General features: G+C 43.7%; 1 protein-coding gene across 1 annotated transcript; it reads right to left on the reverse strand.

Annotated features, from left to right (window-relative positions):
* Positions 1-5,912: 5,912 nt before the first annotated feature.
* Positions 5,913-11,866, reverse strand: LOC122104206 (transmembrane protein 45B-like). The gene is made up of 5 exons (XM_042674937.1): positions 11,674-11,866; positions 9,503-9,712; positions 7,860-8,044; positions 7,253-7,398; positions 5,913-6,255 (listed from the first exon to the last, which is right to left on the reverse strand). The coding sequence occupies exons 1-5, from the start codon at positions 11,852-11,854 to the stop codon at positions 6,144-6,146; spliced, it is 834 nt and encodes a 277-aa protein (XP_042530871.1). The 5' UTR covers positions 11,855-11,866; the 3' UTR covers positions 5,913-6,143.
* Between the last annotated feature and the right edge of the window lie 1,101 nt (positions 11,867-12,967).

Consider the following 12,967-nt stretch of genomic DNA (forward strand, 5'->3'; position numbering starts at 1 on the left):
ATTTACTTGGCATGATCCCGAAATTGGGATAAGTGGTCAATTGACCTGGACCAGGCTGCCTCAAGGATTTAAGAACTCACCTACAATATTCAAAGAGGTGCTATATGAGGACCTGAGTGAGTACCGGTCTGAAAATCCTGAAATAAGTTTATTGTAATATGTGGATGACTTGTTGATAGCCACTCCAGACCAAATAGCTGCTTAAAGGGAACGGTTAGGCTCTTAAAGACTCTTGGCAACGTGGGCTATAGAGCCTCCGCTAAAAAGGCACACATCTGTTAGCCAGAGGTCATCTATCTGGGCTTCATACTAAAGGAGGGTAAGCACTGTCTGTCAGATGCATGCAAAGAAACTGTGCTAAAAGTTCCTATGCCTAAGTCAGCCAGACAAGTCAGAGAGTTCCTGGGAACAGCAGGCTTTTGCCGGCTGTGGATACCTGGGTTTGCTGAGATGGCTAAGCCCCTACATGAAGCCACCAAAACTTTCACAGAATTTCATTGGACTGAGCGGATGCAAAAAGCCTTTGAGGCAATTAAGAGAAGCCTTTTGGAAGCCCCTGCCTTGGGCTTACCTGATGTGAACAAGCCAATCACATTATTCGTGGCTGAACGTAAAGGAATGGCAAAGGGAGTGCTCACCCAGCCAATTGGACCTTGGAAGCGGCTAGTTGCTTATTTATTAGTCAAAGAAATTAGACCCTGTCACTGCTAGGTGGCCTCCGTGCCTAAGAATAATAGCCACAGCAGCTCTCTTAGTAAAAGATGCTGATAAATTGACTCTAGGATAAAACCTGACTGTAGCCACTCCATACGCTCTAGAGGAGGGGTGCTAAGACAACCACCCAACCAGGGGATGAGCAATGCCTGCATGGTCCATTACCAGACCTTGTACTTAACCCCACATGGATCAGCTTTTGCGTACCCATAGCATTAAACCCAGCTACTCTGCAGCCAGATCTGGATCTGGAAGTGCCCCTGCATGACTGTGAGCAGATCCTGGCCCAAGTATATAGTCTCAGGCCAGACTTGTTGGACTCACCACTGTCACATGCCGAGCATACTTGGTTCACAGACAGCAGCAGTTTAATTTGAGATGGAAAAAGGTACGTAGGCACAGCAGTCACCACAGACACTGAGATAGTGTGGGCAGAAGCACTCCTCCAGGGAACATCTGCACAAAGAGCAGAGCTAGTGGCACTAACAAAAGCCCTACAAATGGGAAAAAGGAAGAGACTAAACATTTACATGGACAGTCAGTATGCTTTTGCCACCAAGCATGTCCATGGAACCATTCACCAAGATGGGCTGGGAAGGTGGCTCAGTGGTAGAGCACTTGCCTTGCATGCCTGAGGCCCTGGATTCGATTCCTCAGCACCATATAAGCAAAAAGAAAAAAGCCAGAAGTGGTGCTGTGGCTCAAGTGGTAGAGCACTAGCCTTGAGCTGAAGAGCTGAGGCACAGCACCCAGGCCCAGAGATCAGGCCCTGGACCGGACCCAAAACAACAAGAACAACAACAACAACAAAAAAAAAACAACCAAGAAATTTTAAGGCTCATCCGGGCCATATGGGAACCAGCAAATATTGTTATTATGCACTGCCCTGGCCATCAAAAGGGAACTGATTCTATACCCAAAGGAAATAACTTGGCCGATCAGGCAGCTAAGGAGGCGGCCCTCCAGCCCAGAGCGGAATTACTGACTCTAGTAGACCCAGAGCCACGAGCTTTGCCTCCTGAGCCTCAGTACTCCTAAGAAGACTTGGATTGGATAAAGAAAATTCCCATGGCCTATAAACCCCCGGACAAAGAAGGGAACAAAGACTGATGGAAAACTGGTGAGAGGAAACTTATCTTGCCACAAAGATTGGGAAAGGGGATTCTTAAGAGAATCCATCGGGTCTCTCACATGGGAACCCGAAGAATGCAGGACTTGCTCTGACACTCAGAAGTAAAAATTAGGCAAGGACATCAACTCATTGAGGACATTGTTAAAAATTGTAAAGCCTGTCAGCTCACCAATGCCCCCAATCAACCGGTTACAAAAGGAGCTTGCCTCCGTGGAGATAGGCCAGGTGTGTATTGGGAAGTAGACTCCACAGAAATTAAAACTGGAAAATTTGGATATAATTATTTGCTAGATTTGTAGACACTTTTTCAGGATGGGTTGAAGCCTCCCCAACAAAGCATGAGACCATGAACGTCATGACTTAGAAGATCCTGGAAGAAATCCTACCCAGGTATGGCTTCCCATCCACCATCGGGTCGGACAATGGACCGGCCTTCATCTCAAAAGTAAGTGAGGGAATGGCCGTGGCACTGGGGATGGACTGGAAATTGCACTGTGCTTATAGACCCCAGAGTTCAGGGCAGGTAGAAAGAATGAATCAGACTCTAAAAGAGACCTTAACTAAATTGACCTTGGAGACTGGTGCAAACTGGGTATTGCTCCTTCCTTTTGCCCTGTTTAGAGTAAGAAATTCACCCTATCAGCTTGGCTTTACTACTTTTGAAATAATGTATGGACACCCTCCACCCATTATCCCTAGCCTTCAGACTGAATTGCTTGCTGATTTGGATGATACTGAATTTCTGTATAAGCTTGACTATTTACAGCTGGTACATAAGAGCATGTGGCCCCAGCTTAGAGCATTATATGATTCTGCTTCTATTCCTACCCCCCGTTTGTTTAAACCAGGGGACTGGGTGTTTATTCGAAGGCACAACTTGAGATCTTTGGAACCATGGTGGAAGGGACCTTACATGGTGCTACTGGCTACACCTACTGCCCTTAAGGTGGATGGCATTGCTGCTTGGATCCACTGCTCCCATGCCAGACCAGCTTACCCCTTTGCCCTGGATGACTGTGGGGAAACATGGGAAGTCTCCAAACATCCTACCCAACCACTCCGCATATGCCTCAAGAAAAGAAAAATGAACTGATTGTTATTGGTATTGTAGTTTAATAGTATGGCTAAGGTCAGAGAGGGACTATACCTGTTCAAGATTGAAAGCTATTAGAGTTTAGGTTTGGGCCAGAGCCACAAGATTGTGTCTCAGGACCATAAGTCAAGGGGGGAATGAAGGGTTAAAGTACTTGAGGCAGTGACCATTTGTTGCTTGTTTCAGAGCAGAGCAACACGTGGTGCCAAACCACCTGGTTGTGTGCCTTTATAAGACCTGCAAATCCTTAGCTCAGGGCTCTCCTCCTGGCCTCCGCTGTGTCAGAATGTAGGACGAGGCCTGATCTACAGCCCATTTAAATAAAACAGCTGTAGAGTCTAACTCTCAGTTGTCTTGTTAGTGGAGTCCTGCAACCTGGGTATACCAATAGTAGAGATGGGCTTTTCTGCTTGGCAGCCATGTATGGCAGCCAGGATACCTTTATGAAGGATTTCATGTGCTTAAATTATGGTTCTGTGAATCAAATGAGACCTTTTAACTTTGTGCCATCCTGCTTTTATTGTTTATAGAACTCTGTGTGTGTTCTATGCCTCCATCAGAAAGAATGACATTGCCCGATTTGTTAGGAAATGGAAAGACTTGGAAAAAATTATATTAAGCGAAGTAAGCCAGGCCCAAAGAAACATAGGCCCCATGGTTTCTCTTATTTGCAATATCTAGTATATGTATGACTCAAGCGGAAAAGGTCAGATAATGTGATGTTAGGAAAATGAACCCTTATATATGTATTTTAATGTTTTTTTCTTTCATGCATGTGTTTCTAATGCATTTATAAGATTATTTCTTTGTTGCTTTGTATGTCCCTCCCTCACAGTATAACCCCTGCTTTCACTATATTTGATGTCAGTATAACTTGTGGAGGAGATGGGGAAAAACAAGTCGTTTAAGGATACAGGTGGACCTGTTGCAACAATGAGAAGTACAAGTTGCCATGTCGAAAATGAGCTTTACAATGTTGGAGGGGGGGGAGGATTGGGACAGGGGGGGAGGAGGGAGGCTGGGAAGGGATGTGAAGGATAAACAAAGAAGGAGGCTGCAATGCTTGGTAAGAAACGTACGCATTATCCTGCCCATGTAATTGTAATCCCTCTGTACAGTATGTTCACAAATAAAATAAAATAAATTTAAAAAAAAAGAACTCTGTGTGTGTATTTCCCCACATTCTTCTTTGCCTTTGTACTTACTATTCAACATGGCTGCAGTGTGTTTCTGTAGAGCAGATGTCCCATTTCTCCCCTTGTCCTGCCTTCTCTCTCATATCAGACTTTTGCTCCCTTGCTGAATACATACTTACTGAATCAGTCCCCACAAGCATCTCAGTGACAACCATCTCACCCAAAGTGGATGTTTAATACCTACTGCTTGAAGGAAATTAAAAGAAAAAGGTCCAGAACCAAGGCTTTGGTGTCAGGAGTTTCTATTAGTAGTTTAGTATTCATATATTTTGTTTTTATCTATGTTAAAACTCAAGGCATTTCCAATGTAACCTTCATTTGTTTGATTTTATTTTTGAGCAGTACTAGGGGTAGAATTCTGGGCCTCATGCTTGCTAGGCAGGGACTTGTCCATTTGAGTCAATCTATCAGTTTCTCTCTCTCCCTCCCTCCCTCGCTCCTTCCCTCCACCCTTTCTTTTCCTCTCTCTCTCCCTCCCTCTCTCACTCTCTTCCCCCACCTCTCTCTCTCTGTGCTGGAATTGGGGCTTGAACTCAGAGCCTTCTGCTCTCCCTTAGCTTTTTTGCTCAAGGCTGGCACTCTACCACTTAAGCATCACCTACAGTTGTGGCCCTTGGCTGGTTAATTGGAGTTTTTCTGGTTTATTAGGATTTTTTCTGCCTGTGTTGCCTTTGAATTGAGAGCTTCAGATCTCAGAGTCCTGAGTAGCAATGATTATATGCATGAGCCACAGCTTCTGGTCTGTCAGTCTTATTTTTGTTGGTTATCTGTGAGAAAATGTCTTGCTTTTTATCTTGGCCTGTCTAGACTGTTAACTTTGCACTTATGCTTCCTCCCATTATTGGCATGACAGGTATATGTCTCAGCCCAGAACATTTGCTTGCTCCATAGTTGGGGTACAAAAAGTGTACCCCACTGTGCACATGCACATCAGTTCAGAAAGGGTCTTCTGAACTATTTTTAGCCTGTCTTCAGATTTCTGCCTCCTAGTAGCTTAGATGACAGGTTTGAGCCCCATTGCCCAGCTAAACTTCTTTTCTTTTCCTTATTATTGAGATTTTCTTTGTTCATAATCCTATCTTAAGGTAACTTTGAGGAGTCATTAGAGCTAAGTTTCAACTCTCTGAGCAGCTAATAACTAGCTTTCTGATTTAAAAAATACCTTTAGCTTAATCTTATTGTTTATCAACCATGGAACGATTAATTAGAAAAATTTTAACAGGTAATGTTAAAAATACCAAAGCTTGAGGCTGGGAAGATGGCTCAGTGGTAGAGTGCTGGCCTTGTATACATGAGGCCCTAGGTTCAATTTCTCAGCACCACATAAGCAAAAAGAGAAAAGCCGGAAATGGCGCTGTGGCTCAAGCAGTAGAGCACTAGCCTTGAGCTGAAGAGCTGAGGGACAACGCCCAGGCCCAGAGTTCAGGACCCTCGACCCGACCACCCCCCTCAAAAAAATACCAAAGCTTATGAATTGCTTTAATTAAAACAAAAACAAGCTGAAACAGAAGCCAGAATTAAAACAGAAGTCACAATTGTGGCTCTAAAGCAAATTAGGCTCTGTAATTCATGTGAGTTCCTTTCTGAAAGACCTTGCTTTCTTGAGGGATGTAAGGGCAACTTTTCAGAAGTAGCAGAGTGCCATGCATTAGTACACTGTTGGCTTCATCCCTGAGGTCACCTCCTGCTGGAGGTTTTCAGAGTCTGGAAGTCCTCTATGTGGAGATGCACAGGCTCTTGATGCTCATAGCTATTACTTCTTTTTCTTTATAGGATATGACACTTGAACACAGACTTTAAATTTAATTATGTCTAAAAATGGAGACACACAAACAATCCAAAGCTAATTTCCTGTATTTGAGCCTCCAACTTTGCATTAAAAGAGCATGTGTGTAGGGATGGAGGTCTCAGAGCACATCAAGGCCATCCTCAAAGCACAGGAGATGGAGAACTCTGACCACAGCTGCCTCAACAGGGTGAGAGGGCTTCAAGTCCCCACAGTTTGGTCTTATTCCTCATCTGAGCCACTCAAAAGGGCGGTCTGGTCAGTGTAATCTGACTTAAGCTTCTGAATCCCAATGATCTCTCCATGCTCCTGTTTCTTTGACCTGGCCAGAAAGCTGTAATCAAGAAACCACAAGAACCAATAGTTAGATGAACCAAAAAGATCCCTTTTCTTCTCACCAAAGATATGACACATTTACATGTTCTTACACCCTTTTCTTCACATGTTTAGTAAATATGATTACATGTCGGAATACCTGACTTCTCAGTATGTTCATCAATAGATAAATAGACTCACGGTGACTGAAGTGTCACAACTGAGACCACATTTCAGTCTTCTGCCATCCAGCTTGCTCTTTCACTGAGCAGGAAGTAGCAGTGAAAGAGCCCTTTCCTTCATTGGCCTGTGAGAGCTCTTTGTGGATGAAATCCATCACCTAGACTTGCAAGGGAGTGTGGCAAGAAGGTAGGGGCAGCTGTAACAGCAATAGAATGGTAATACAATGTACTAAAATTCACCCTCCTACTCAAATTGCAAATTGTGTGACTTTGGTGAGGTTATTGAAGCCTTCATTTCATTGTCTGTAAAAACTTCACAGTACCTCATAAAGCACTGAGAAATAAACGGGGCAGTGTAGCATGAATCTTTCTGTGGTGTCTGGCTGCAATAAGTTTGTAGGAGTTAACAGTTCTCAGTAAATTGCTTTGAAGAGCACTACACAGAGGCCTTTCTGCTCTGGCACATGTTTCCCTAGTTATGCCCTCTGTGGGAAGTAGGCAAAGAAAAGAGGAAAGAAACGGTGGATCTGGAATGGAGTGGTGAAAGCAAGAGCAGGGACTACTACATTCTACTGATCCAGAACTGATTTCGACTTCAGGTTTCTCCATCACACCATGGGCTTACCAACTGTAAGCAATTCATTGTATGACCATGACCCAGTCAAGTCTTTAACTTCTCAAAACTTCATCACCTGTGTTGCTCTGGGAGAGGAGATTGCCATACACAGCTTGATACAGAATTGTCACTCATGAGGTTGTAGAAATCAACCAACAATTCTAAGGGGTTGGTGAGGAAGAAAAGGGTTGGCATAAGTTCCCTCCTCCCAGACATACCAGTAAACCAGCATGTAGTTGATGGCCACAATGAACAGGGCAGCAACACAGTGCCAGCTGAAGCACATGGTGATGAACATCATGTTGTGCTCATCTTTCTGGTCCCACTCCACGGTTCCAAAAGGTGGGAACAGCACAAACCCAATCTGATGGAATAGACAAGTTGGTCTTAGGGTTAGTTATCCTGAGAAGCAGTAGGTCCTGTGGTTACCAAGAGTAACTCATGCCACACCCTTCCTCAAGGTTCCTATATGTGCATTAGCACGGAAAGCCCTTTTCATACAGGAAGCATACTTAAGTTGAGCTTGGTTGGATAATAGGCTGATCTAAAGGCAGCAGAATGTTGGGGCATACATTTGGTGTGAGTAGATTGGCAGATGGGGCCAGTAAAAGGCACCATCAACACCCTGTTGCTCAACATCAACAAGGTATTAATGGAGGTCACAGGGCAAGAAGTACACGAGAGAAAAGGGCCATGTAAACCTATCCCCAGCATATGCCGATGGCATTGTTATGCAACAAATTCCCTTCAGGACTTCTCTTGGGCAAGCACCAAGGGAAATCCCTAATCCAGGCCCTGTGCAGAGCATTTGCTGTGAACCATCACCTGCCAGAACCAGGATCCCTGAAGAATAGCAAGACTGGTTCTTAAGAGTTCCAGCACAATATTGTCTCGATGAAGCACCTCAAGGAAGGTAGTGATACTGCCTCCAAATGCAATAAACACCAGGAGCGTGTGAATGTGCTGGTCCAGCGGGGGTCGATTGTGAACGTGGTAGTAGAAGAGAAAGCCTGCCACAAACCAAATGACAGCCATCAGACTTGCTTGTGTCTGCTTAAAAGGATTCACCCTGAGTTTTTTTCCCTCCTTTACCGGATTTCTTCCTTAACTGCCTCAAAGCTAGAGTTGCCAGTATTTAGGAAGTCAGTTATATAACATGATAGGGCAACTAAGCAGCAGAAATGGGGTTTTATTTATGGGTCTGATATGAGTTTTAAAGGATGTAGCTTAAAATCTCTACAAGCCCCACAAATGGTTGGATTCCATACAGGATCAGTAGGGCAGGTGGGTCATGGTGCTGATTTCTACATATATGTTGCATGCATGTATGCTTGAAATTCAGTTTTGCCCTCATAACCTGTTCAGATTTTCCTGCTGAGGTTCAGAAGGGTGAGGTATTTGAATTACAACATTCTTTTTCAGGCACTAAGAGTGCAAAACATATTGGAATGACCTTCCAGAAGGAACTGTTTTTCTTTTTCTTTTCATTTTTTTTCTTTTAGGTGTGAGACTGAGACTCCAACTCAGTAACTACTGCTTTTGCTCACTGGCTGGTAATTTAACAACTGAGCAATAGTTTCAACATCAGAAGGGGTTCTTCAAAAGGTATTTGGGGGCTGGGAAGGTGGCATAGGGGTAAAGTGCTTGCCTAGCATGCACAAAGCCCTGGGTTTGATGCCTCAGTACCACATAAGCAGGAAAAACTACAAGTGTTTGGTACTGGGAGGTGCTTAGGGCACTGGAGCATGTCCTCAAAATCATGAGACCTGTTTCAATCTTTCCTTTTCTAGGTCAAATCATAACCATTTTGTTCCTACATAAGCTCCCATCCTGGTATGCTTTCTGCACCAGAGGGACAACCTACAGTGACCACCTGATGTTGGACTTGAATTTCCAAATAAACCTCCTCACAAACAGCTTGTCAGGAATTCCATTGAATGATGGAAAACTCGACTCATATAGTGGGTCTCCTGAGGTTTGCCATGGAGTGAAACATGACATCTCAGGGGGTAGGATAGGGTGCTCTTCCCAAAAGAGCTCATTCCCCTTCATGGAGGTATTCAGGCAGCTTTGGGCAGTCACTGTATGTTTGAGTGTGTGCACATGTGTGGGGCAGCAGGACTGTGGGGAAGGTTTGTGCAGCATTAGAGGCTTTGGGGATTACACACAAGCCTCACCACCATGGGTTCCTTTTCTTGTTCATTTTTTTTAAGTTCAACATGTCAGGTTATGAGTACAATGCATCTCGTTCAATATCACCTCATCTCTATCTCCCCCATCTCTCTCCATGAGCTCTCTTATTTTTTATGTCATCTGGACCAAAGTCCTGTTCAGGTTTTCAAAGTCCTAAGAGTTGGGTTTTTTCTGGAGGAGGTTCTTATATTTCTGATATCTTTTGTACTCTGTTCTCTCATAAATTCACCTTGTCTATCTGGCCTCCCCTATCTCCATCCACTGCATTCCATTACCTTCATTGAGTATTGACATACACATCACCAGTCTGTCCACCCCCAAGGGCACGATGTGGGTGAAAAGGTAGGTGAGCATGTCAATGATTCCTGAGATTCCGAAGAAGAGGTACATAGTGGAGTGCTGCCAATTCATCATCTTCACCCAGTGATCATCTTGGTAGAGATGGAAGAAGGGCCCATCACCAACAAGCTGCTCTGCCAGAAACCCTGCAGGGAAGCAAGGGTCAAGAGTGAGGAGGAAGAGCTGCTCCCAGACCAACAGGAGACAGCACAAAATAGTCCAAAGGCACACACGAAGTCCAGATATGGGTGACTTGGCCTATGAGTCAGCATCTGCTTTGCTGCCTTGGGAGCTGCTCCTTAGTATCAAATGGGATGTTTGCTGGGTAATCTGTATAATGGATGTTGTTGCCTTTTGTGGATTGGCAATAGAAAAGAAGAAACAAGAGACCTGTGTGCATGTGCGCGCACACATACTCACACACACATACACACATGCACACACACACACACACCCCGAATATTTTTGAACAGCAGAGATGAAGCAGAGGTTGACCTCTTAGGTGATGGAGTGGCTGATGCTGGCAACTGAGCAAGTGAAGAGATCCCAGGAAGAATCAGAGGATAAATGAAGACTCCAGGCAGATGTGATATGGTGTAGATTGCTGTGCCTGTCTAGGGGCAGAGCAGCTCCCATATGTGTGTCCTGGGGTAGACTTTGAGTGAGTGAGGAAGTGAATGAGTGACCTTCCTTAGCAGAGAGTTCTGAGTCCTACAGCTCCTCTGGCCCTCTGTTTTAAAATACTGGCTGAATAAAGCAAAGGTCTGCAGTGTGTTTGGCCACAAGTCTGATGAAGCTATGCCTCAGGGTCACTCACAGTTTCATCCCTTCTACTTTTACAACTATCTCAGAAAGCAGATTTGTCTTTTTGCCCAGCACTTACAGTGTTTTAGGAGAAGCCCAGAAGCCCTCTATTATGCCCCTCTAGACCCCTCTAGACTCCTTCCCAAAACAAATGTGTTTTGTGGAGCAGCCCCTTTTCTGATTTCATATGGAAGTGTTCTGTAAGTTTGTGAAAATGTCCCAGAAAAAGTCTCAGTGATCCTCAAATGAAATACCTGTGAAGTAGAGACCCTTTAGGGTGCCCATCACTTCCCTGGTTCTCAGAAGAGTGCAGTCTGCTATGTGGTTGAAGCTCAGGCTTGGAGCTATTGAATGTTTATCCCTTCCCCCACTTGGCAGTCACACTGCCAAATACAGTTTTTTCTCACTTTGTTTAGGCAATGTTGATACTGTCCTTTACCATTTAGGACAAGTGATCCCAGTCTACTCAGAAAGAGATTTCTGAAGACTCGTCTGAGTGGATAGGGGAAATAGCTGCATTGGGGAAGGCTAAGCAAGCTTTGCTTCCTCCTAGTTACTTCACTGTTCAGTCCCTCCAAGAAAACTGTAGGCCAAGGATGGCTATAGTAGAAGGCAATCCACAATAAGATTCCCTGTTAGCCTACACTTCCATTCCATGAAGAAATAATTGTTACTCTCACCACTTCTGGCTCTTCCAGGCTACCAGTAGATAGAGAATATGACAAAAAAAAAAAAAACCAATGGAAGTTAGGAAAATGCAAAATATAGAGAATAGTTTTCCATCTCTTGCACTGCCCACCTCATTGGTCCCCCTGCATAAATGTACCCAGTGAAAGGTTGCTTGAGATAAGAGGATGGAGGATAGGCCAGTGCATTGGGTATCAAGGACCCTGAGATGCTAGGAGGAGAAACAATAAGCAGTGCTCCAAGTAGCCAGTGGTTTTCCTTAAAATCAGTTTAGAGCTTTCTTAACTCATTTGTATGAGTCTATTCTCTCTTAGTTTTCTTTTCTATTTCTGTTTTATCTTTCTTATGCATTATGCACTTTGTTCCTATGTTTTTCTATATCTTTCTCCATCTTAGGTAAATGTCATAGTTTATCTGGTAGTTTTGCATAGCACATATTAACTCCTAACACAAAGCCCTCTATACAATAGAATGTTAGAATAAGCAGTGGCCTCCTGAAAATCCTTGACCTCTTGTGTTTGCCAGTGAAACACCTGTTTCACAGTGTCTAGGAAGTGAACTAAAGGATTTGGATGTGATGGGGAAAGTCCCTGGACCAAATGAGTTCTGCTCTTACCAATGACACAAAAGAAAATCCTGACTGCAGCTTCAATGATTTCAACCCGCTGCTGCTTCTGGCTCAGCCTGTTCTTCTTGCCCTTTTGGTGAAAGTGCTTTAGTGGGAACTTCACTGACCACCACACTCCAATGATCAAGAAGAAACTCCCGGGGAGAGCGTGGCCCTTGAAGTCTGCCATCAGTGTTCTAGGTCACCTAAACATCAGGAACAACTGTTAGGTGGCTGAATGAGGAAGACATATAAATGCACATAGTAGCATGAAGCAAACAGATGGTTGAGGATTTCAAATCATAAGTGGTATCAAGAAGGATCCATGTATTTATCAGAAAAGCCTTGATGCTAATATTTCAGTAATCTTGTCATCAGTTGAGTTATGGGGTAGAACTCTAAGGATCTTGAGGCTTTAAAAATGGGGATGAGGCAGTGGTGCTATGGCTCAAGTGTAGAATGCTATCCTTGAGGTGAAGAGCTGAGGGACGGAGGCCAGGCCCAGAGTTAGCCCCATGACCAATAAACAAACAATGGGGATGAGCCCAGATGCCTAGCAATAGATGAACAGATTAAACAAAATACAGTACCTATACATGGTGGAATTTTCCACAGACATTAGGTAGAATAATATTATGTCATGATCAGTGAGGTAAACTAAGCTCAGAGACGTAGCTCATGTTTTGTCTCATATGTGGAAGCTAGATCTAAAATTCAGTGGGACCTGATGACTTATACAAGACTCTAGGCATTCACAATAGTGAGACCACAGGAGGATATTTCTGGGAGAGGAACACAAAGGTGTAATGCAAATGTGCATCTGATTATATAAATAACTTTTATCTAAATGAACTCCATTTAATGGAAAGAAATTTTGTTGTTACTGTTTTTGTTGTTGTTGTTGTTTGCCTTTTTTCTTGTTTGTTCATTTATCTGTCTTTGGAAGGGGAAGGGTAAGGTGCTGAAATGGAGGGACAAAGAGTGAACAAATGCAGCAGTAGTATGCCCTAGACACTATGTTGAAAATGAATTATCCAATTTGTGGGTGTAGATGGGGATGGGAGGGATAAATAGAGAGAGCCAGGGATGTGTGACAATAACCAAAAAGAAATGTACTAATGATCCAAATTCTGTAACTGTAACCCCTGTGTACATCACCCCTACAATAACACAAACAATTTTTTTTAATGTGGTAAATATTCATTGGCCTTGATGTAGAGGAACTTACTCTGAGAAATACTCAACTACATGAGCAATTTTGTTTTTAATATCAGAGAAGACACTAGGCCAAGAACAAATCAGA

Source organism: Dipodomys spectabilis, unplaced genomic scaffold (genome assembly GCF_019054845.1).
Source record: "Dipodomys spectabilis isolate Male_0828 unplaced genomic scaffold, ASM1905484v1 ptg000023l, whole genome shotgun sequence".
NCBI lineage: Eukaryota > Metazoa > Chordata > Mammalia > Rodentia > Heteromyidae > Dipodomys > Dipodomys spectabilis.

Coding starts and splice junctions, on each gene's coding strand:
- LOC122104206 (XM_042674937.1), bottom strand. CDS start 11,854: ATGGCAGACTTCAAGGGCCACGCTCTCCCCGGGAGTTTCTTCTTGATC. Junction 8,045..9,502: donor TATGTCAATACTCAATGAAG/GTAATGGAATGC, acceptor GGTTTGTGGCAG/GCTTTCTCTTCTACTACCAC. Junction 6,256..7,252: donor AACTACATGCTGGTTTACTG/GTATGTCTGGGA, acceptor TCTTGATTACAG/CTTTCTGGCCAGGTCAAAGA.